General features: G+C 47.0%; 1 protein-coding gene across 1 annotated transcript in view; it reads right to left on the reverse strand.

Moving 5' to 3' along the window:
* Window positions 1-26,118, reverse strand: part of SLC15A2 (solute carrier family 15 member 2) — a 219,214-nt gene that overhangs the window by 165,281 nt on the left and 27,815 nt on the right. Inside the window, exons 2-3 of the mRNA XM_030210263.1 lie at window positions 15,776-15,863; window positions 8,342-8,483 (exon numbers count right to left, since the gene is read on the reverse strand). Coding sequence (XP_030066123.1) covers window positions 8,342-8,483; window positions 15,776-15,863 — 230 coding nt within the window. The remainder of the gene's footprint in view (window positions 1-8,341; window positions 8,484-15,775; window positions 15,864-26,118) is intronic.

Here is a 26,118-nt window from a genome sequence, read left to right on the forward strand (position 1 = left end):
ATCATCTCTAGAATCCCTGATGCTGTTACATTACAGGTAATTATAACTATAGGAGTAAACATATTATTAAATGTTAGAGGTGGAGATAAGAAATTATACATATATACAGTGGGGGAAATAAGTATTTGATCCCTTGCTGATTTTGTAAGTTTGCCCACTGACAAAGACATGAGCAGCCCATAATTGAAGGGTAGGTTATTGGTAACAGTGAGAGATAGCACATCACAAATTAAATCCGGAAAATCACATTGTGGAAAGTATATGAATTTATTTGCATTCTGCAGAGGGAAATAAGTATTTGATCCCTCTGGCAAACAAGACCTAATACTTGGTGGCAAAACCCTTGTTGGCAAGCACAGCGGTCAGACGTCTTCTGTAGTTGATGATGAGGTTTGCACACATGTCAGGAGGAATTTTGGTCCACTCCTCTTTGCAGATCATCTCTAAATCATTAAGAGTTCTGGGCTGTCGCTTGGCAACTCGTAGCTTCAGCTCCCTCCATAAGTTTTCAATGGGATTAAGGTCTGGTGACTGGCTAGGCCACTCCATGACCCTAATGTGCTTCTTCCTGAGCCACTCCTTTGTTGCCTTGGCTGTATGTTTTGGGTCATTGTCGTGCTGGAAGACCCAGCCACGACCCATTTTTAAGGCCCTGGCGGAGGGAAGGAGGTTGTCACTCAGAAATGTACGGTACATGGCCCCATCCATTCTCCCATTGATGCGGTGAAGTAGTCCTGTGCCCTTAGCAGAGAAACACCCCCAAAACATAACATTTCCACCTCCATGCTTGACAGTGGGGACGGTGTTCTTTGGGTCATAGGCAGCATTTCTCTTCCTCCAAACACGGCGAGTTGAGTTCATGCCAAAGAGCTCAATTTTTGTCTCATCTGACCACAGCACCTTCTCCCAATCACTCTCGGCATCATCCAGGTGTTCACTGGCAAACTTCAGACGGGCCGTCACATGTGCCTTCCGGAGCAGGGGGACCTTGCGGGCACTGCAGGATTGCAATCCGTTATGTCGTAATGTGTTACCAATGGTTTTCGTGGTGACAGTGGTCCCAGCTGCCTTGAGATCATTGACAAGTTCCCCCCTTGTAGTTGTAGGCTGATTTCTAACCTTCCTCATGATCAAGGATACCCCACGAGGTGAGATTTTGCGTGGAGCCCCAGATCTTTGTCGATTGACAGTCATTTTGTACTTCTTCCATTTCTTACTATGGCACCAACAGTTGTCTCCTTCTCGCCCAGCGTCTTACTGATGGTTTTGTAGCCCATTCCAGCCTTGTGCAGGTGTATGATCTTGTCCCTGACATCCTTAGACAGCTCCTTGCTCTTGGCCATTTTGTAGAGGTTAGAGTCTGACTGATTCACTGAGTCTGTGGACAGGTGTCTTTCATAGAGGTGACCATTGCCGACAGCTGTCTGTCATGCAGGTAACGAGTTGATTTGGAGCATCTACCTGGTCTGTAGGGGCCAGATCTCTTACTGGTTGGTGGGGGATCAAATACTTATTTCCCTCTGCAGAATGCAAATAAATTCATATACTTTCCACAATGTGATTTTCCGGATTTAATTTGTGATGTGCTATCTCTCACTGTTACCAATAACCTACCCTTCAATTATGGGCTGCTCATGTCTTTGTCAGTGGGCACACTTACAAAATCAGCAAGGGATCAAATACTTATTTCCCCCACTGTATGTAATTAGTACCCATTTATATTTGCATAGATTATAATAATTAATATTAACTGGATGAGTAATTGAGTATAGGAGACCAGGTTTTATTAAATGCTACAAGGGAACCGCATTTCTCAGCAGCAGCTTTTTCATATTTAGCGTATAGACATACTGTATTCCACCACGAACAATGGGAAAAAATCTGGACATTATTATATAAATCTTCAAAATCATCTGCTCTTACCCAATCATCATTCTACATCTTGCATAGAGCTATGTGGACACCTTACAAACTTTCCAAAATATCTAAAGAAATTTCAAATAGATGTTGGTCTTCTAACAACCATGTAGGCATATTAGACCATTTAATTTACCATTGCCATATACTGGATGAGTATTGGTCTCATATAGAGGAAACTATTTCTCAAATTCTAGATTTTAAGATCTCATTAACATACAAAATCATAATCACGGGAGAATTTGGTTTAGACACGATACTACAACCACACATAGCCAAATTACTTCGTATATTGATTCAAGTTGCTTTAAAACTGATATGTCAAAACTGGAAGGACTTTACGAAGTTATAATTACAGTTCTTGACCATTGTGGTAAGCCTTGTTGAAGAGATGTGTCTTTCAGAGATTTACGAAAATTGATTAGTTCGTAAATTGTTTTTAGGTTAGACGGTAATGCGTTCCACAGCTGCGTACAATGCTGTACTGTCTTAAAAGGCAACAATAGCTTCATTTTTAAACTTCTTTATGGAAAGCAAATACTCAAAAAACTCCAGACAGCTCAGAATACGGCAGCCATACTAATATTCGGCACAGTAAAATACGAAAGTGCGAAACTCCTATAAGAAAAACTACACTGGCTCCCACTAAAAGAACGCATCACGTTCAAACTTTGCACCCTAGTCCATAAAATCATCCATGGTAACGCCCCAGCCTACATGTCAGACCTCATAGAATTACCACCCAGGAACGCAAAAAAATCCTCTCGCACATTCCTCAATTTGCATCCCCCCAAGTGTAAGGGTTTGAAATGCAAATCAATGCACGCATCTACCTTTTCCTATACGAGCACGCAGCTCTGGAATGCGCTGCCACGTAACTTGAAAACGGTCTATGAACTGACCAATTTCCGCAAATTACTAAAAACCTATCTCTTCGACGAGATATATCACAAAGATCAACATGTGTAATTGTATAATCTTCTGAACTTTTGGTACTGTCTTATAATGTCTTTTGCTTTAACACCGTCATGTAATTCACCACCATGTAACACAAACCCTCTGTAAACCTAATGTATATTCACTTCTATTTCCAGTACCCATGATGTATTGTAAGCCACATTGAGCCTGCAAAAAGGTGGGATAATGTGGGGTACAAATGCAATAAATAAATAAATAAAGCTGAGTAAGTCTTCAGCATAGGAGAAACTGTGGAAACTTCTAGTTTGGGGGCCTAGACTGCAGGAAAAGTAAATTTGTCAGAATGGGGGAGTATCTCAAGGTGTCTCTAGCTTTATGGGAAAATCTAGCTTAAGTAGAAAAGCTGTGGGAAAAAGTGAAAGGAGATATTTAAGTGCAATATAAGTACACACTGTAAGTATCACCTTACTGGGACAGACAAAAATATCCTGTTTCTAAAAGTGGCCAATCCAGGTCACAAATACCTGGCAACCTCCTAAAAGAGTAAAACAGATTTAATGCTGCTTATCCCAGAAATATAACAAAATATTTAAACACACATGAATACAAGTGTATTGCTTCTTCAGCTTATTGAGAGTGGAGTAGTCTCATATGTGACACACGATAGAGGTTATTTGATTTTTCACCCACTGACTGGGTGTATTATCTGTGTGTATTGTCTAATCATTGACTGAACCTCCACCACCCTTTGCTAATCTTATATATAAAGATATATTTCTATTTATCAATATGCTATCATCTAATTTTATACAGCACTTAGCTTGAACAAGTTGGTGCTCTTAAAACCCCTTGTTCAAGCTAAGTGCACCAACTTGTTCAAGCTAAGTGCTGTATAAAATTAGATGATAGCATATTGATAAATAGAAATATATCTTTATATATAAGATTAGCAAAGGGTGGTGGAGGTTCAGTCAATGATTAGACAATACACACAGATAATACACCCAGTCAGTGGGTGAAAAATCAAATAACCTCTATCGTGTGTCACATATGAGACTACTCCACTCTCAATAAGCTGAAGAAGCAATACACTTGTATTCATGTGTGTTTAAATATTTTGTTATATTTTGATGCTCGACAGAGCATAGGCACAATTGTTTGTTTTGTCTATCCCAGAAATAAGCAGTGGATTTTTTTTTTCCAAGTCCATATTAATCCTTCCCTTTGTGATTTTTATTTGGTGTTAATAAACAATAATTCAAAAAAAGTATGGTTTATAGACTTTTTATTTAGGAACATGTCCAAACCTTTTGAAACCCTGCTAAGCTAACTGAACCTCTTTGTTAGGAAAGTCAATTTAAATAAGAGTTTAAAAAGCCTGTTATGGTTTGCAAAAGCAGTAGCTGAAAAGGTAAATTAAGAAAGTTTCAGTTTCATGAACTCTATGCAGAAAAAGAAAGGCAGGCAACAAAATCTGGAAAATCCATGAAAAGCCAGGAAAGAAGTCTGGAAAGCTAAGATGCAAATGGAAGACAAATAGCTACTACAGTAAAATGGGAGGACACTATTTTGGGGGGGGAGGGAAGGGCCGCAGGGGGCGCCGCGCCGTAGAGTTGTATTTTTTTTAAAAAACCTTACTCCTCCGCTCCATCCCCCGATTCCCCGGCGCTTTAAATTTACCTCGCTCCGCCTCCGACGTCTGCGCAGCGTCAGTGAAAGCGCTGCCTGTCTGACGTCTCTCCACCAACCTTCCCTTTGCTCGTTCGTTCCCTCTGTGCCCCGCCTTCTTCTGACGTCATTTCCTTGAGGGCGGGACACAGAGGGAACGAACGAGCAAAGGGAAGGCTGGTGGAGAGATGTCAGACAGGCAGCGCTTTCACTGACGCTGCGCAGACGTCGGAGGCGGAGCGAGGTAAATTTAAAGCGCCGGGGAATCGGGGATGGAGCGGAGGAGTAAGGTTTTTTTTTTTAAATACAACTCAACGGCGCGGCGCCCCCCTGCGGTGCTTACCATGCTTACCGTGTTGGCATGGCCCTGCCCTTAGGACTGAAAAGAATTCAGGATCGTTTAAGAGGCTGCTGAAATAGCATTTGCTGTAGCATGTTAAACAGTGACTTTGATAGCTGATGGACACAGTGAGGGGCATAATCGAACGAAAACGTCTATCTCCATGGGCGTTTATCTCCGAGAACGGGTCCGTGAAGGGGCGGACCGAACCGTATTTTCGAAAAAAAATAGACGTCCATGTTTTAGTCGACAATTTGTGAGCTGGGCGTTTTTGTTTTTCAGTGATAACGGAAAATGAAAGCGCCCGGCTCAAAAACGAATAAATCCAAGGCATCTGTTCGTGGGAGGGGCCAGGAGTCGTAGTGCACTGGTCCCCCTCACATGCCAGGACACCAACCGGGCACCCTAGGGGGCACTTTTACAAAAACAAAAAAAAAGGTAAAAGATCTCCCAGGTACATAGCACCCTTCCCTTGTGTGTTGAGCCCCCCAAATCCCCCTCAAAACCCACTGCCCACAAGTCTACACCATTACTATAGCCCTAAGGGGTGAAGGGGGGCACCTACATGTGGGTACAGTGGGTTTGGGGGGTTGGACGACTAAGCATTAAGCAGCACAATTGTAACAGGTAGGGGGGGATGGGCTTGGGTCCACCTGCCTGAAGTCCACTGCACCCCCTAACAACTGCTCCAGGGACCTGCATACTGCTGCCAGGGAGGTGGGTATGACATTTGATGGTGAAAATAAAAAGTTGTGAAACATCATTTTTTTGTGGTGGGAGGGGGTTAGTGACCACTGGGGGAGTCAGGGGAGGTCATCCCTGATGACCTCCGATGGTCATCTGGTCATTTAGAGCACTTTTTGGGGCCTTATTCGTGAAAAAACAGGGTCCAGGAAAAGTGCCCTAAATTCTAGCTACAAACGCATACTTTTCTTCCATTATCGGTGAAAGGCGCCCATCTCTGTTCGGGTGATAACCATGCCCCGGTCCCGCCTTCACCACACCTCCGACACGCCCCCGTCAACTTTGTACGCTTCCGCGATGGAGTGCAGTTGAAAACGTCCAAGTTCGGCTTTCGATTATACCGCGTTATTCGTTTTTGGGAGATAAACGTCCATCTCCCGATTTAGGTCGCAATATAGGCGTTTTTGTCTTTCGATTATAAGCTGGAGTGTAGTGCAAGATGTGTCTACTTTGAATTTATGAGCTTTTATGTGATGTTTTCTCTTCTTATGTATGTTGAATTGTGCACCGCTTTGCATAAGGGCGGTATATAAATATTAATGAAATGAATATGAAATTAAATCAGCAAAGATACACTGCCACGTGCCAACTAATTAGCAACAAAACAGGTGGCAGTAAGGGCTCCCGCTCTAATTTTTTTAATGGCCTCTCGCTAATGGCAACATCAGTACATGGCTATTAAGACAAAAATTCAAAAAAATCAGCCATTTTACTGCTGTGCTAAAAAATGGCCTTAGCGCACAGGAAAGAATCACTTAAGGGCGTGCAAAGGCCACTTTTTAGCGCTTTGTAAAAGGACCCCTAAATTAAAAAAAAAATGTCTTCCCATTTTCCTGTGTTAACTATTTTTCTTCCATTTGTATCTTCGCTTTCCAAACCTTATTTCCCAGATTTTCATAGCTTTTCCAAACTCTGTTGCCTGTCTTCCTCTTTCTATGATCTCATGTAGCTCAGGGAAGTAGCCAGATGGCCAATTTTGGGTGAGTCTTAGCCCAAGGTGGGTGCACACGGAATTCTTCCCCCACCCTGAGCCACTCCACTCTCTACTCTTCCACCCCCACCTGAATACCTGAGCTGGCAGGAATCCCCACACCCCGACAGCTGAAGATTTCCTCTTCCAAATGGCAGCTGACGGCACTTGCTTTAAGCCAGTGGCGTAGCCAAGGGTGGGCCTGGATGGGCCCAGGCCCACCTAGTTTGACCTCAGGCCCACCCAATAGCAGCACACCTATGAAGTGTCTGGCAGGGATTCCCAAGCCCCACCAGCCGAAAATTCCTGTCCTTCCTGCATACCAGCCTTCCCTCTGATGTATTCCCGCCTATGCGGAAACAGGAAGTTGCATCATAGGGAAGGCTGTGGAGCCAACATGAGCAGTGTGCATTATTTGCAGCTTGTTGCCAGTGAACCTCTGCTATTTAAAAGGTATGGGGGGAGGGGGATGTTTGAGAGACCATATGGCAATAGCATGCAACTGAGAGAGGGAGAGACCAAATCACTTGTGGGACAGGGCAGAGTTCTTCTGCCCACCCATCTTGGGCCCAGGCCCACCCAAAATTGGGTGTCTGGCTACGCCCCTGCTTTAAGCTGATGCCACCACTGGCATGCCTGAAAACTAGTATACACAGTCACAAAAGAGAGGGAAAACAGCATACAAGTACAACAAGGCAAACAAAAAAGAAACAGAAACTGGGCCTTCAGGATTGAGAAAAAATGGAGTCCTTTAATATCACAAATACCCGACACGGGCCGTGTTTCGGCGTACAACCACCTGCATCAGGGGTCAATAAACTCCTATCGGTCAACTTGCAAACTGTAGCGCAAGAGGTGAGTAAACCGATCGGGGTAAAACTCCCGTTGTTTGGACAGCTCGTCTCTATTCAGAAAAACGCCTTCAAACCTGACAACCGCCAAAAGTCAATCTGCAGCCCCCCATTACCTCTCTACCCTCCTCTCCCCGAATGTTCCCACCCGTAACCTCCGCTCTCAGGACAAATCACTCCTATCTGTACCCTTCTCCACCACCGCTAACTCCAGACTCCGCCCCTTCTGCCTCGCATCACCTTATGCCTGGAACAGACTTCCCGAGCCCATACGCCATGCGCCCTCCCTGCCCATCTTCAAGTCCTTACTCAAAGCCCATCTCTTCTCCCTTGCCTTTGGCGCATAACCACCTTCCCCACTCATGGTACCTACACTTACTACATAGTTTGTAACCTTTAGATTGTAAGCTCTTTTGAGCAGGGACGGTCCTTCCCAATGTTAAACTTGTAAAGCGCTGCGTAACCCTGGCAGCGCTATAGAAATGCTAAGTAGTAGTAGTAGTAGTACTTGGCAGTTCTGTTGTGTCTCTACCAAAACTCCAGACTCCGCCCCTTCTGCCTCGCATCACCATATGCCTGGAACAGCCTTCCCGAGCCCATACTTCATGCGCCCTCCCTATCCATCTTCAAGTCCTTACTCAAAGCCCATCTCTTCTCCCTTGCCTTTGGCGCCTAACCACCTTCCCCATTCATGTTACCTACATTGACTACATAGTTTGTAACCTCTAGATTGTAAGCTCTCCTGAGCAGGGACTGTCCTTCCCCATGTTAAACTTGTACAGCGCTGCGTAACCCTGGCAGCGCTATAGAAATGCTAAGTAGTAGTAGTAGTAGTACTCCACAGACACTGTTGCCTTCATCCTCCCCTTTTGCTTACCACACACGTGCACGCATGCTTTGGAAAATGATAGTGCATTTTATTGCATCACTTACTTGAATTTTCCTAACCAGGAGTCTGCGATAAGGGCTCCAAAGATTGGTGTGAAATAACAGAGACCACTGAAGGCATGGTATACCGTGGTGGACAGAGTCTCATTCCAGTGAAGATAATAAAGGAAATACAAAGTCAACACAGCTGAAAAGATAAATAGAGCAAAAAAGAATTACAATTCTTCATGTTAAGAAAACCTACATCTGAGCTATTCACTCCTAGTTACTGAAGGATACAAAATGCTCAGGTTTTCAGGATATTCCTAATGAATATGCATGCTGCAAGTCTGCAAACAACAGAGGTTGGATGTGTGCAAATCTATCTCATACCTATTCACTATAGATATCCTGAAAACCTGACCTGTTTGAAGACTGGCACTGAACACTACTGGCCTAGATGAAGCTAAGGACCGAGTCTTGCATTTTAAGTGTGTGAATTCAGAGAACCTGGAATAAAGTAAAGTGGTTAGTGTCACGTTCTCAAGGCTGGAAACTAGGTTGTGAGCCCTTGGGCCACTGCCGAGGAGCGGCAGTGGCAGGCAAAACCACCCCACGCTACAGACAGGGCAAATCTCGGGCAAACAGTTAGGCTTCACCTGCACTTGGCCACTTTTCACCAAGAGTTGAGCTCTGGGCTTCAGGTGGCCGGCAGGACTTGCTGGACAAGGCAGGACTGGATAACAGCAAGGCAGCACAGGGACTGAGGGTCAGAGGGGAAAGGGAGGAACATGGGCAGCAAGGCAGGAGACTGGGCAAGGAAGGGAAAGCCAAAGGGCAGAACAGAAAGCTGCAAAACAGCTACTAAACAGGGAACAAACACTGACTAACAAGAAACAGAACTAAGAGCTGCAAGCAGCCCCAAAGCCAGAACACAGACAAACAGAAACTAAACACAGAATTACAAACAAGAAACCAGGCAAGGAAAGCAAGTAAAACCTAAACTAAACATAGACTAACTAGAAACAGGCAAGAATCTCAGGCAAACACTGGACTAGCAGAAGTGCAACAAGCACCAACATACCAGGGCCTTAGATGCAATGCAAAGGCAAAGCAGCAAGGTTTCAGAATGGCTAATAAGCCCAGCAGCACCTGGAGTTCAGCTGCAACCATCACCAGGAAACTACGGGTGCTGTGTAGGTTCAATCCAAGCAAGCAAGTCTGGCAGCCCAGAAGATCCGGACCGGACCGGGCTGAAATCTGGAACGGGTGACGGTCCACAGCAGCCACCGGTTCTGGCCACCAGAGGGCGAGGTGAGCACCGACGTGACAGTTAGTAGGGGCGGGCAACGATTAAAAATGTTAATCATGATTAGTTTAGTATGTGATTAATCGCAATTAATTGCGCTTAATCACAGCACGAATCCAGCCTTCATCCAGATTCTCTCATGCCCTCCTCCCCAGTCTCTCCCCCAGTTTCTCTCATGCCCCCCCTCCACAGCTTTCAGCCAGATTCTCTCATTCCTCCCCCACCAGCCTCTCTGCCATTTTCTCTCATGCCCCCTCCCCAGTCTTCATCCAGATTCTTTTCCCTCCTCCCACTTTTACCTGTACAGCAGGACCCCTACGCTCCTTCGTTGGTGCTCCTTTAATGCTGACCCGCTCCCTGCTTTTACCTCTATAGCAGGGCTCCTTGTAACCTTCCTTGGAGCTCCTTGTACGCCCATGCTCTGCAGGTACTTGAGCTGCGCAGTGAAGGCAGTTGGGAAATCTCAAGGTTTCAAGTCCCACAAGACTTCCCCAACTTCCTGTTCTGTGGTGGCTCAAACATCTGCAGAGCCCAGCTGTGCAGGGAGAGATAAGGAGCACGGGGGGGGGGGGGGGGGGAGGAGATAAGGAGCCCTTCTGTAAAAGTAAAAGCAGGTCGTGGGTCAGCATTTTAAAAAAATCGGGTCACATTATAATACACAGCCTACGTTAAACTATTAGGGGTCCTTCTACTAAGGTGCGGTAGAGGCGGAGGCTGTTTCTCCCATACGCCAGGGCCCTTTTACCGCAGCAAGTAAAAAGACCCAAAAAGTGGCCATGCGGTAAGATAACTGTATCTGTACTCTGAAATGGCATATGTCATGACGGAAATTGTAAGCCACATTGAGCCTGCAAATAGGTGGGAAAAATGTGGGATACAAATGCAACAAATAAATAAATAAATAACGTTCGCTGAATGGCCATGCGGCATAGAGCACTTACCGGCACCCATTGAGGTGGCGGTAAGGGTTCCCACGGTAACCCAGCAGTAACCGGGTAGCATACGGTGATGCCCAATTACTGCTGGGTTAGCACTGCGCTAGACAAAAAAGAAAATTCCCAGGGAGCACCGGAAATGACACGTGCTCAACCCAGCAGTAGTTCAGTTTTAGCGTGCAGTAAGTCCATGCTGGTCTTACCACCGCTTTGTAAATGGGCCCCTTAATGCACTAATAGCCCACCCCTAGTGGTTAGCAGTGCAAATTATCACTGCATCTTCCACTTACGAGCAGCAAACTGAAGGGAAAGCCGAGGCACATGGACGCACATTGCTCTCACATTCCATCATTCCACAATGTCAGGCTAGATATACATAGATCCACCATCTTCTACATTGTGGGCCCAAAGTTATGGCCTTTCCCTATATGTCCTATCTGTCTGTCCTACCCTTATCCCTTATTTGTCCTGTCTGTCTGTCCTGATTTAGATTGTAAGCGCTTCTGAGCAGGGACGAAGAAAAGACAGTCCCTGCTCAGAAGCGCTTACAATCTAAATGTTTAATTGTGAAGTGCTGCGTACAACTGGTAGCGCTATAGAATGTTGGTGTGGAGGAGTGGCCTAGTGGTTAGGGTGGTGGACTTTGGTCCTGGGGAGCTGAGGAACTGAGTTTGATTCCCACTTCAGGCACAGGCAGCTCCTTGTGACTCTGGGCAAGTCACTTAACCCTCCATTGCCCCATGTAAGCCGCATTGAGCCTGCCATGAGTGGGAAAGCGCAGGGTAAAAATGTAACAAAAATAAAATAGATACTATTGGAGATTCTACATGGAATGTTGCTACTATTGAAGATTATACATGGAATGTTGCTATTCCACTAGCAACATTCCATGTAGAAGGCTGTGCAGGCTTCTGTTTCTGTGAGTCTGACATCCTGCACGTATGTGCAGGACATCAGAGTCACAGAAGCAGAAGCCTGCGCGGCCACATTGGTGATCTAGGGCTAGTGGAATAGCAACATTCCATGTAGAATCTCCAATAGTATCTATTTTATTTTTGTTACATTTGTACCCTGCGCTTTCCCACTCATGGCAGGCTCAATGCGGCTTACATGGGGCAATGGAGGATTAAGTGACTTGCCCAGAGTCACAAGGAGCTGCCTGTGCCTGAAGTGGGAATCAAACTCAGTTCCTCAGGACCAAAGTCCACCACCCTAACCACTAGGCCACTCCTCCACTGTTGCTACTATTTGAGATTCTACATGGAATGTTGCTATTCCACTAGCAACATTCCATGTAGAAGTCGGCCCTTGCAGATCACCAATGTGGCCGCGCAGGCTTCTGCTTCTGTGAGTCTGACATCCTGCACGTACGTGCAGGACGTCAGACTCAAAGAAACAGAAGCCTGTGCAGCCTTCTACATGGAATGTTGCTAGTGGAATTGCAACATTCCATGTAGAATCTCCAATAGTAGCAACATTCCATGTAGAATCTCCAATAGTATCTATATTATTTTTGTTACATTTGTACCCTGCGCTTTCCCACTCATGGCAGGCTCAATGCGGCTTACATGGGGCAATGGAGGGTTAAGTGACTTTCCCAGAGTCACAAGGAGCTGCCTGTGCCTGAAGTGGGAAGCGAACTCAGTTCCTCAGTTTCCCAGGACCAGGACGTACATGCAGGACATCAGACTCACAGAAACAGAAGCCTGCACAGCCTTCTACATGGAATGTTGCTAGTGGAATAGCAACATTCCATGTAGAATCTCCAATAGTAGCAACATTCCATGTAGAATCTCCAATAGTATCTATATTATTTTTGTTACATTTGTACCCTGCGCTTTCCCACTCATGGCAGGCTCAATGCGACTTACATGGGGCAATGGAGGGTTAAGTGACTTTCCCAGAGTCACAAGGAGCTGCAGTGGGAATTGAACCTAGTTCTCCACCCACTACACTAACCACTAGGAGTAGCCTAGTGGTTAGTGCAGTGGTGGATGTCAGGGGTCAATCGTCAGTCTGTAGTGGTCAGGATTTTTGTAAACACCTGCTGCTGTGGGATGATTTATAACTGCATATTTAGCACTGGCTCATCCCAGGGGTTCCAGCACTAAATATCCGGACGTTATTCAGATATTCAGCACCCTGATAGTTATCCAGGCAGGTTAGGTCAGCCTTTTCTGCAGCCCAGCTTGCCCAGAGATCCTGGCACCGGAACTGAATATCTGGTTGCAAATCAGTGCACAGCACTCAGGCTCCCGACTGTACTGGCAGTGCCTAGAGAGTGACGGGGAAGTCTGATCTGATACTCAGCAGGACTATCTGGTTAAGTAACATATACATAGTAACATAGTAGATGACCGCAGAAAAAGACCTGCACAGTCCATCTAGTCTGCCCAACAAGATAAACTCATATGTGCTACTTCTTGTGTATACCTTAACTTGATTTGTATCTGTCATTTTCAGGACACAGACCGTAGAAGTCTTGCCCAGCACTAGCCCCACCATCCAAACACCAGCCCCGCCTCCCAATCTCGGCTAAGCTTCTGAAGATCCATTCCTTCTGCACAGGATTCCTTTATGTTTATCCCACGCATGCTTAAATTCCGCTACCGTTTTCTGGTTACGTGTCACTGAATATCAGGAAAGGACTGAACCTTGGGGATCTATACATGATAATGATTACAAATGATTACTTCTTCGACTGGGTGACCAAATAGTTGGACGTGTGAGGGGTGCTTGATGTGGTATACTTGGATTTCAGCAAAGCCTTTGATACGGTTCCACACAGGTGACTGATAAATAAATTGAGCGCCCTCGGTATGGGACCTAGGTAACTGATTGGGTTAAAAATTGGTTGAATGGAAGGAGACAGAGGGTAGTGCTAAATGGAGCTTGCTCTGAAGAAAGGGATGCTGTCAGTGGAGTACTGCAGGGATCTGTCCTTGGGCCGGCTCTTTTTAACGTCTTTGTGAGCGATATTGCGGAAGGGCTGTCTGGTAAGGTTTGTCTCTTTGCAGATGATACCAAACTCTGCAACAGGGTGGACACCCTGGAGGGTGCGAATGGCATGAGGAAGGACCTAGCGAAGCTGGAGGCATGGACCGATATTTGGCAACTAAGATTTAATGCTAAAAAATGCAGGGTCACAAGAAACCAAGGGAATGGTACAGTATAGGGGGTGAAGTGCTTCAGTGTACGAAGGAAGAGCGGGACTTGGGGGTGATTGTGTCTGATGACCTTAAAAGCTTCCAAACAAGTAGAAAAAGTGACAGCCAAAGCCAGAAGGATGCTTGGGTGCATAAAAAGAGGGATGACCAGAAAGGAAAAAGGAGGTGATAGTGCCCTTGTATAAGTCTCTTTTGAGGCCCCATTTAGAGTACTGTGTGCAGTTCTGGAGATCGCACCTACAAAAAGATATAAACGGGATGGAGTCGGTCCAGAGGGCAATTACAAAATTAGTAAGTGGTCTTGAACACAAAAAATACAGGGACAGGCTTATGAACCTCAACATGTATACGCTGGGAGAGAGGAGATATGATAGAGACATTTAAATATATCAAGGGCGTTAATGTACAGGAAGTAAGCCTTTTTCAACTGAAAAAAAACTCTGGGTGCATACGATGAAGTTAAGAGGGAATAGGCTTAGGAGTAATCTAAGAAAGTATTTTTTTCACTGAAAGGGTGATGGAAGCGTGGAATGGCCTCCTGGTGGAGGTTGTGGAGTCGAGGACTGTGTCAGAATTTTAAAAGTCATGGGATAAGCATGTGGGATCGCTTAGGAAAAGGAAGTGTTAAGGGTTACAGGGGATGGGCAGACTGGATGGGCCATTTGGCCTTTATCTGCCGTCATGTTTCTACGTTTCTAAAGTGGGACACTGTGAGGGAGGGAATGGTATAGCAGTGGGTGTCCCTAAGAACACTCCCTCACAGAGGTTGCAGTTTAGCCACCTTACAGCAGGTGGCGCTAACCTGCCATGTCAGAGGGCTGGGGCTCAGGTAGGGAGTTGGTTAAATGCCCTGGAGCAGAGTGGATCAGGGAGGACCTGAGGGAACAGGTCTCCAGAAGGAGCCCTGAGCAAGAATCCATTCTAACGGCTACAATACCTCAGGGGAGTTCCAGGGATGAGGAATGGCCCTAGCTCAGACCCTTGCATTCCTGTGTGATAAGAAGTCTTAAGCCTATACCTTCAGGAATTCCAGGGTTGTGTGATCACAAGTGAGGTAACTGAAGGCTGCCAACGCAGGCTAATTATCCCTTGGCTATTGGAACTGTGGTTATGATAAAGGAAGTTATTGCATATTGAAGATGTGTAGTCAAGCCAGGGGCAGGCTACTGGAATTGAATTGGGACTGTGTTTGAGAGACTTTAATTGGAAGTACCAATCCTGTGAGGAAACAGGGTTGATTATTCTCTTTGTATGTACATAAATAAAAGCATTGTGACTTCCTACGTGCGACCTGTGTGTATGTGTGCCACATTTGTGAGAGGTCTTGCAGCCAGCCGCAAGCCACGCTGCCACAGACACCTAAAAGAATCTCAGGAAGAAATGACTTAAAACCATTCAAACACTGAGGGGTCCTTTTACTAAGCTGCGTAAGCGTCTACGCATGCCCAATGCGAGACAAAATAGTGCTACCGCCTGACTACGGCGTGGCTCTTGTGGTATTTTCATTTTTAGTGTGCGTGCGATATGCGCAGCTGAAAAATATTTGTAATTTTCAGACGTGCATAATGGACACGCGCCAAGTGGCATTTGTCGTGCGAATGTCATTACCGCCCGGTTATAGCGTGAGTCTTTACCGCTAGGTCAATGGCTGGCGGTAAGGTCTCAGACCCCCAAATGGACGTGCGGCAATTTTCATTTTGCCGCACGTCCATTTTTGGCAAAAATTTTTAAGAAAGTTTTTTTACAGGCGCGCTGAAAAATGGACTGGCGCACGCCCAAAACCCGTGCCTACACTACCGCAAGCCATTTTTCTGCGCACCTTTTGTAAAAGGACTCCCTAATCTCTCTCTCAAGTAGGACAGTAACAGTTTATTGTCTATGAGGTTGACAGCTGCAGACAAATCTAATGACACCACAAGAGCAACCAGTTCCTTATCTAGATGCTCATGTATATCGCTTACCATAAATACAAGATACAAAGGCAGAGGCAAAATAAATAAATGGACAGTTTTATTTTATTGTACAATGGGAGTGACCATGATCCAGACAACTGTAAACAAAAATGATGAAGAAATGTCTGTTCACATACCTTTCATGCCATAGTAAGAGAAGCGTTCACAGAACTCATTGACCACGATAAAAGGGATGCTTATGGGATAGTGGGATCCACAGAGTTTCTAAAGCAAGACAGAAAGGTGCAGGTTAGTCACAGGGGTAGGAGTAATCAGACAGCTTAATCACCTTTTTTCGCTCAGTCTGATTGGGCCGCCTGGGAACATCGGTGCAACAATCAGTGGCCCTGGAAGGCAGCAAAGACTCAAACATACCAGGGGCATAGTCAGACCTCGCAGTGGGAGGGGGCCAGAGCCCGCGGTGGGGGGGGGGGCACAGTTTAGTCTGCCATCCCGTCGCCGCCCCCCCTCCAGCCGCCTTGCCCTCCCCACCGCCTCACCGCTTCCCCCGCCACCCTGCCGCACCCCACAGCAGCAAATACCTTTGCTGGTGGGAGTCCCCAACCCTCGCCAGCTGAAGCCTTCTCCAGCGCCGGTTTCCAGCTCCGCTGCATTTCCTGCCCTGCTCTCTCTTCCTCACGTCCTGCACGCTCCTTTAAGTGAAACTGAGCATGCTCAGTTTCACTTAAAGAAGTATGCAGGACGTGAGGGGGAAGAGAGAGCAGGGCAGGCAACACGGCGGCGCCGGAGACCAGTGCTGAACAAGGCTTCAGCTGGCAGGGGTTGGGGACCCTCCCCCCCGCCAGCAAAACCATGGGCCCAGATGAAATTTGGGGGGGCCAGGCCCCCGTGGCCCCACATAGCTACGCCACTCAAACATACCTACATATTTGCACCCCCCTTTTTTTCAATTTGACCTGTATGTTGCTTTGCGGTTAATCAAATTAATAAACACTATGGATTATTATGGATGTATCAGTGTTGGTGAGGGTGTGGTCTGGAGTCTCAGCAAACGCAGTCATTCAGAGTGGTGAAAGTAAAACAAAAACACTTTACGGTATTTATATTCACAAGTAGTATAAAAAGCCTGTTTCCTTCACAGATTAGATAAACTAATGTAACGCCCCCTTATTGGGAGCACCTGGATTCGGGGTCCAACTTAGCTGGAGCCTCCGTTAGTCTCTTACTCACTTAGCTCTCGGTGCCTTCACCTGGGGAAGGCAAGTGCTGATGGGTGAGATTACCCTCTTCTACCCCCCCAGGAACAATAAAAAAAAAAATACTGTGAACAGGGCTGGCTATTAAATTAAACAAGCTTTAACTATTTACACAAATCTATGTATGTATAGCATTGTTCCGTTTTCATACACCATATCCCTAGAGCCTGTTTCTCTTAACTTTCTTTAGCAAACACAAACAAAGCAAATTAATGACAGTTAACCTTTTAAACCAGATACTATTTCAATGTATGCCCTCTGGCATCAACAGTCATTCTTGGGCTCAGGTATTCAGAGTCAATGACTTGGTCTTTCCTCCGCTGTTCAGTCCCTGTCAGCTTGGGGTGATAGTATCTGAGGACCTGAAGGCGACGAAACAGTGTGACAAGGCGGTGGCCATAGCTAGAAGATTGCTAGGCTATATAGAGAGAGATGTGACCAGCAGAAAAAAGGAGGTTTTAATGCCCCTGTATAAGACGTTGGTGAGGCCCCACCTGGAGTATTGTGTTCAGTTTTGGAGGCCGTACCTTGCGAAGGATGTTAAAAAAATGGAAGCGGTGCAAAGAAAAGCTACGAGAATGGTATGGGATTTGCGTTCCAAGACGTATGAAGAGAGACTTGCTGACCTGAACATGTATATCCTGGAGGAAAGGAGGAACAGGGGTGATATGATACAGACGTTCAAATACTTGAAAGGTATTAATCCGCAAACTAACCTTTTCCGGAGATGGGAAGTCGGTAAAACGAGAGGACATGAAATGAGATTGAAGGGGGGCAGACTCAGGAAAGATGTCAGGAAGTATTTTTTCACGGAGAGGGTGGTGGATGCTTGGAATGCCCTCCCGCGGGAGGTGGTGGAGATGAAAACGGTAACGGAATTCAAACATGCGTGGGATATGCATAAAGGAATCCTGTGCAGAAGGAATGGATCCTCAGAACCTTAGCTAAAATTGGGTGGCAGAGCAGGTGGGGGGGAAGAGGGGTTGGTGGTTGGGAGGCGAGGATAGTGGAGGGCAGACTTATATGGTCTGTGCCAGAGCCGGTGATGGGAAACGGGACTGGTGGTTGGGAGGCACAGAATACTGCTAGGCAGACTTATACGGTCTGTGCCCTGAAAAAGACAGGTACAAATCAAAGTAAGGTATACACATATGAGTTTATCTTGGGCAGACTGGATGGACCATGTAGGTCTTTTTCTGCCGTCATCTACTATGTTACTATGTAGTCTGGCTTGCCCAGGTAGGAGCTATAAGCTCTTCCCTGCTGCCTAGTCAGATTAGTGTGTGGGCATGGCTGGGTGGTCTTGGTCCTTTCCCTCCTTCCCTGCAAGTCCATCCACTCCCAGACCCCTCAGATCTCAGCCCTCCTGCAGAAGGCATCTGGGGCTGGTGGATGCTAGGCTGGGCCTCCAGGCCTGTTGTGCCTGACCGTGCTCCTGCTTCCTGGAACTTCCCAGGGCTCTGAGGACCTGCTGTCCTCCCAAGAGCTGTCCTTCCTTTCTGGGCCCCTAGTGCCAATTTGCATGCTGGAGGTCTTCTCCCTTGCCTGGCTCCTAGTACCGGTTAGACCCTGGAGGCCTTCTCGCTCACTGGGCCCCTAGTGCCAATTGCATCCCAGAGGCCTTCTCTCTCGCTGGGCCCCTAGAGCAGATTGCACCCCTGAGGCCTCCTCCCACACTGATCTTCTCTTCATGAAGAACCTCTGGGGCTTCTCCCTGCTGGAGTTCCAGAGGTTCCAGCCCTTAGCATGACTCTACAGCCACCTGTCTCAGGGTTCCCCAGTAGATGACTACCTCAGCTCTTCCCAGCCCTAGGCACTGATAGTACCCCCACAGGCCCTTTTCTTCTGCCCTGAGCTGATCCCAAAAGCTTTCTAGTCTCCAGCCTGGTTCCCAAGGGCTTCCGCTCTCCGTGCAGTGGCGTAGCCACAGGTGGGCTTGATTTATGGCTCAGGCCCACCCAACAGTAGCACATGTTTAGTGGTAACTGGTGGGAATCCCAAGCTCCACCAGCTGAAGATTTTCCCCTGATGGTAACGAAAACACTACTCTCCACGACACCTTTGCATGCTCAGTTTTCAGTGCATGCCTGTTGCCAAGGTTGGAAAGAAGCGTTTTCCCATCGGCTGAGATCATTTTTTGGGTGGTGGTTGAGGGGAGGGGGAGAGAACACTTGGTGCCCAACCAATTCTTGCCTAGGCCCACCCAAAATCAGTTGTCTGGCTACGCCCCTGTCTCCATGTCTTCAGAGAAGGTACTTTCCCTGCTGGGATTCAGATTTACCAGCCTTTATTAAGGCTCTGTAATTGACAGTTCCAGGATTTCCCCACTATAGAGCAGTGGCGTAGCTACGTGGGGCAGGGGGGCCCTGGGCCCCCCTGCCAACGACCCTCTCGACCCCCCCTCCCGCCACCAACCTGCCGTCACCTGCCTTTGCTGGCAGGGGTTGGGGTCCCGCGCCAGCAAGGGTAGGCGACAGTGAGTTGGCAGCGGGAAGAGGGTCGAGAGGGGTCTTTGTCAGGGGGCGGGGCAAGGTTGGTGGCATTGGTGGCTGGGTTGGCAAGGGCAGGGGGGGTCAGCAGAACCAGGGGGGGGGGAGAGCTAAAGTGTGCCCCCTCACCTCAGGCTCTGGACCCCCCTCCCGCCCCTGCTATAGAGGGATCTCTACACCCAGCCAGAACCACTACAGTTGGTTCAGCATGCCTTCACTATTTGTGCCATGAGTTACCCTCCCCCCTAAAATTGTGGGGAGCAGGTTTTCACTTCCCTCGGTTTGATTCAGCTCTCTCCATACAGTGTGTAGGGCGTGTGTCTGTCCCACAAGCTTTATTCATTTCAGTGAATTACTCCTCTCCAAAATGTATGAAAAAGCTCCCATCAACCTGTCTGCTTGCCCTCATTTGCATGCAGGAAAAGCTGAAGGACTTATCCCCCCCCCTCCTGCAAACTGTGACAAAGTTCACAAACAGCCACACAGCCACACTCCTGGCAGCTGTTACTAAGGCAAGCAAACTGACAGTTATGAACTCAGAAAGAATAACTCTGTGTTTTTAAAAGCACTTCGACAAGATTTCTTCTCTCCCCTTATTCTCACTAAAGCCCAGTCCACAGTGGACTGGGTTTTAGTGAGAATAAGGGGAGAGAAGAAATCTTGTCGAAGTGCTTTTAAAAACACAGAGGTATTCTGAGTTCATTACTAAGAACAAATGTGGGTCTTTAAGTTCATGTAATAATTTTCCTGCAGCCCCGTCCCTGAGCACTAGTTTCGTCTTAAAGATTAATCAAAACCAGACCTGACTCTGGCCTGGCCTCAAGGATTAGCAGCTCGCAAGGTTCCAAGATAAAACTTGGACTATCTGAAGAATTAAACTTCTGCTGCCAACTCTGGGTAAGTCACTTAACCCTCCGTTGCCCCTGGTACAAAATAAGTACCTGTATATAATACAGTGGCGTTCCTACGGGGGCTGACACCCGGGGCGGATCGCCGATGCGCCCCGACCCCGGGTGCAGTGCCCCCCCTGGAACAGCGCGACGCCCCCCCCCCCGGCGAAGGAACCCCCGATCCCCCGGCGAAAGAACCCCCCCCGGGTGCACGCCGCTGGTGGGGGGGGGGGTGCCGCGCGCCTGCCGGCTCTTCGTTTTCATGCTCCCTCTGCCCCGGAACAGGAAGTAACCTGTTCTGGGGCAGAGGGAGCATGAAAACGAAGAGCCAACAGGCGCACGGCACCCCCCCCCCCCCAGCGGCGTGCACCGGGGTGAACCGCCCCCACCGCCCCCCCCCCTTGGTACGCCACTGATATAATATGTAAACTGCTTTGATTGTAACCAGAGAAAGGTGGTATATCAAATCCCACCCCCTTTTCCCTTTCCCTAACAGATATATGATGAAGGCATCTGCTGGAGGGTTACTCTACTGCGCATTTGCGAGTGAGTCGGTCACTCGCCGTTTATATGTTTGATTGTGCTCAGCACTGTTTTTACCTAGTCCTTGAAGCTACTTTGGACGTCAAACCCAAGCTGCACCTTTTGTCTTTTAACCCATCATTGGCCAAGATAATATTGTAATACCAATAATAAGAAGGGTGCAATGTTTGGACAAATAACATATAAAGAAGAGGTGGAGACTCAGATGCTGAATACCTGCCTCAGCGGTCTGAAACGGGGGGACCTTTCTCCTTTTTTATTTTTATGTATCCTTTGACCTTCTACTGATTTTCTCCTTTTAACCTACAAATGCACTCGATCTGCAGCCCCTCCCTACCTCTCTACCCTCATCTCCCCTTACATTCCTACCCGTAACCTCCGTTCTCAAGACAAATCCCTCCTGTCGGTACCCTTCTCCACCATCGCCAACTCCAGGCTCCACCCTTTCTGCCTCGCCTCACCCCATGCTTGGAATAAACTCCCTGAGCCCATACGCCAGGCCCCCTCCCTGCCCATCTTCAAAGACTTACTCAAAGCCCACCTCTTCAATGTCGCCTTTGGCACCTAACCACCATACCTCTATGCAGGAAATCTAGACTGCCCCAACTTGACATTTCGCCCATTAGATTGTAAGCTCCTTGGAGCAGGGACTGACCTTTTTTGTTAATCTGTACAGCGCTGCATAACCCTAGTAGCGCTCTAGAAATGTTAAGTAGTAGTAGTAGTACTCTTGTCTTCCCTGGGCCTCTCTGGTTTAGCTGTGCTTGTGGGGTTTATCCTGCCTGGGCCATGCCCTCCCTGCACTCCCTATGGAGTGGGTTTTAATGAGAATAATTGTGAGAGAAGAAATCCTGTTGAAGGGCTTTTAAAGTGACAAAGAGAGGGAACCAAGTACAGAAAAAGACCAAGCAAAAAAAAAAAAAAACAGCACAAAGGGCCTTTAAAAACAAAAGGGAACACAGTTCTTTCATTAAAAAATCCTTTAATAGTGAACTTTGATTGAAGAAAGACCCGACATGGGCCGTGTTTCGGTGCTACCGCACCTGCGTCAGGGGTCACACCAATGACAAAGGAGGTTTCAGCAGACTAATTTCAAAAGGCTGATGCTTTCCAAAATTTTGTGTGATATGTGCCTCCGAATGTAAGGCAGTGCTGAACTCCCGCGCATAAACAGTGCGAATCTCCGAATAAAATGCAAAGCTCACACACACCGACAGTGTAAGTCTCAAAGGAGCAGGGCTTTTAAAAACACAAATAGGGTTATTCTTTCTAAGTTCATAACTGTTAGTTTGCTTACCTTGAGCCACACCCTCTCTGCTTTATTTTATGGGATTTAAGGTGGGTCTGTGAGGGAATGTTATCAAGGGGGACCAGTAACTTCTTATACACTCCTTCATAATGGAGGTATCACTCAAACTACCAAATGCAACTTCATAACAGAACAACCTCTCACCCTTTGGAATCCACACTAAAATAATTCTAGGTATGACTGTCAGCTAACATTCAAAATTAATGTATCTACAGTAATAGCACAACTGGGCCTTTTACACGGCCGACAACGTTCAACAGGAGAGTTTCGACTGCATCGTCTCTTTTGTTAGCCGATGCTATTTTAAATGCATTTTTCTCAGAGGATTTGAATTTCATCGTCATTTACACATTTTTAAAACTGCACATCGACCCCTGAGGCAGGCGTTGCTGACGCCGAAACACGGCCTGTGTCGGGTCACTCATTAATGAAGGACTCCTGTTGTCTCAGTCTTGAAGGCCCAGTTGTGCTTTTTTTTTTTTTTGTATATGCTGTTTTTCCCTCTCTTTTTGCTCTCTACAGTAATAGCAAAATCTTTTTCAACCCTCTGGAAATTGTAGCAAGTCCGGTCATATTTTTCTTCTGGGATCCTAAGACTCCTTGTACAATCCCCGGTTTGTCACAAATGGACTACTGCAACATCAATCATCTACGCAGGTTGCAAGGAGCGGATCCTGACAAGGCTCCAAACAGCAGAAAATACGGCGGCTCGATTTATTTATAGAATTCCACGCTTTGAAAGGGCCTCACCTTTATTAATTAAGCTACATTGGCTCCCCATCAAATCTAGAGTTACCTTCAAGCTCTGTGTTTTCATCTTACAAATTTTACATGACTTGGCCCCAGATTACATGCATCATCTTGTTGAAGTTGCCCTGTGTAATGCTTTCCCTGGAGCTAGGGATTACCTAAGACTTCGCTTTCCAAATTGTAAAAATGTTGTCTACAAATCAGTTCTTTCAGCAGACTTCAATTATCAGGGCACTAAATATTAGAACTCTCTCCCGAAATCTACTAGACATCAACATAATTACACGTAGTTTTATAAGATGTTAAAACCCATTTCTTTTCACAGTTTCTTATCAATGGTTTATGAATTCCAGGATTTATTAACTTGCATGTTGTCAATAATACACTGAAACCTTCTGCTCAGTGTGCTGCTGCGGCTAGGAAAGCGAATAGAATGTTGGGCATTATTAGGAAAGGTATGGAAAACAGGTGTGAGGATGTTATAATGCCGTTGTGCGACCGCACCTTGAGTATTGTGTTCAATTCTGGTCGCCGCATCTCAAGAAAGATATAGTAGAATTGGAAAAGATGCAGCGAAGGGTGACTAAAATGATAGCGGGGATGGGACGACTCCCTTATGAAGAAAGACTAAGGAGGCTAGGGCTTTTCAGCTTGGAGAAGAGATGGCTGAGGGGAGACATGATAGAGGTATATAAAATAATGAGTGGAGTGGAACAGGTGGATGTGAAGCGTCTGTTCACGCTTTCCAAAAATACTAGGACTAGGGGGCATGCGATGAAACTACAGTGAAGAAATATTTTCTCCGATTTGTTTTAAATTGACTACAGTGTAGTCAATTTAAAACAAATCGGAGAAAATATTTCTTCACCCAACGTATAATTAAACTCTGGAATTCGTTGCCGGAGAACGTGGTGAAGGCGGTTAGCTTAGCAGAGTTTAAAACGGGGTTAGACGGTTTCCTAAAGGACAAGTCCATAAACCGCTACTAAATGGACTTGGGAAAAATTCACAATTCCAGGAATAACATGTATAGAATGTTTGTACGTTTGGGAAGCTTGCCAGGTGCCCTTGGCCTGGATTGACCGCTATCGTGGACAGGATGCTGGGCTCGATGGACCCTTGGTCTTTTCCCAGTGTGGCATTACTTATGTACTTAGGTCCTCTACTTGGCTCACTTTTATTACATAGAGCAGTGATTTAACCTATTGTGATGTCATAGTGGCTCATTCCACCAATAAGAGCCAACCTCATTAGTGATGTCACAATGGCTTGATTGTATAGAATGTTTGTACGTTTGGGAAGCTTGCCAGGTGCCCTTGGCCTGGATTGGCCGCTGGGCTCGATGGACCCTTGGTCTTTTCCCAGTGTGGCATTACTTATGTACTTATGAACTATGTCTTTACTTATCTGAAAAGTGCTGTATCTTCTCTTGTCTATACTTCAAAATATTGACTGTATTATAACACGATTGTTGTACACTTATTGTCTACTTTATCTCAATTGTTAGCCACATTGAACTCGATTATAACTTGGGATAATAAATATGGAGATATCACTCAAACCACCAAATGCCTGGCAATCCTCACAGTTTTGACACTAGGGCTTCCCTCCTTCTCCCACCAGAAGTGATATTGCCTTACATCCTTTATTAAGGAAAAACAAGGTGGTTTACAAATCTTATCATTTAGAAATAACAGGGCAAGGGCTCTTTTTGATTTCAAAATCTCCTTTCTGTTTCTTAGCTTACCAGCAGACTGAGCAATAGCTTTTGTCTGTAGCCTCTTGCCCAGACATGGGATGCCTGGGGCATCAAATGTGAGGATGATGTAAGGCTGGGAACTCTTTATTCCCAACCAACAGCAGAAAATATTCTCATGTACCACTGGGGCAATCCCTACCACACGCAGTTTGCAAACCAGCCTACACCTGGAGCAATATTTTAAAAAAACAGTGCAGGTAATATACTGTTAAGGTTCCCCCATTCCTCTCCACCCTCTGCACACGTTTTTCCTTTTTTTTATATAAAGGGAAGGATGGGTCTTCTGGCATAAGCAACATGTTTTAAGGCTCAAACTGATGTGTGCCCCTCTATTTCTTCCCCAATAATAAGGCTCGCTATTTCTTGCAGATAAGTAAAGTAGATCTTTCTAAAACTCTATAAAACCCATTGAGGTCAATGTTCAGTGCAGGCACATAGCCAGACCTCAATTTGGAGGGGGGCCTGAGCCCAACGTGGGAGGGCATATTTTGCTCCGCCTCCCCCTGCTCTCTGCCCCTGCTGCAACCCCACATACCTGGGCTAGCGGGGGTGTCCAAGTCCTGCCAACAGAAGCCTTCCTCCAGCGATGTTTGCCGTTGCGCTATTTGCCCTGCCCCCCCCCCCCCGCTCATGCGTGTGGTGGGGGAGGGAAGCAGGGCAGGTAGTGCAGCGGCGAACATCACCGGAGAAAGGCTTCTGCTGGCAGGACTTGGGGAACCCCACCACCAAACCAGCAGACCTTGGGGGGGGGGGGGCACTTAACTGGATAATGCCACTGAATATCAAATGTTACCACCCTGGCACTGTCTGCTGAGCTGGTCCAGAGGCAGACCAGAGGGAGGACAGAAGTAACCTACACCACACCTTAAAAAGGAAAGAAACCAGAGGTCAGCTACTAAAATGGTCAGTGGTCTTTGTCATAAACTATATAGGGAAAGCAATACCACCAAGAAGTGGGGGGGCAGGGGAAGCAACCTCCAAGGGGGGCCCAGCGCCGGCAGGGCTTCCCGATGCAGGCAGAAGGTGCTGCTCCCTCAATCTGTCTCTCCTACTCCTGTTTGTCGGGACCCGGGTTACCATGGTAACCCAGATCCTGGCAGGAGCAGGAGTGACAGACCGAGGGAGGAGCAGATGAAGGAAGGTAAGGGGGCGGGGTGCCGGGAGCAGACCAAGTGAGGGGGTGGCAGCCTGAGTGGAGGGAGCAGTGGTTGCAGCCCGAGTGGAGGGGGTGGTGACTGCAGCCCGAGTGGAAGGGGAGACGACTTCAGCCCAAGTGGAGAGGGAGGCAGCCGCAGCCTAAGTGAAGGGGGCAGCGGTTGCAGCTCGATGAAGGGGGGCAGCGGCTGCAGCCTGAGTGGAGGGGGCGGTGGCTGCAGCCCGAGTGGAAGGGGGAGACGACTTCAGCCCAAGTGGAGAGGGAGGCAGCCGCAGCCTAAGTGAAGGGGGCAGCGGTTGCAGCTCGATGAAGGGGGGCAGCGGCTGCAGCCTGAGTGGAGGGGGCGGTGGCTGCAGCCCGAGTGGAA

This window comes from Microcaecilia unicolor, chromosome 7, assembly GCF_901765095.1.
Source record: "Microcaecilia unicolor chromosome 7, aMicUni1.1, whole genome shotgun sequence".
NCBI lineage: Eukaryota > Metazoa > Chordata > Amphibia > Gymnophiona > Siphonopidae > Microcaecilia > Microcaecilia unicolor.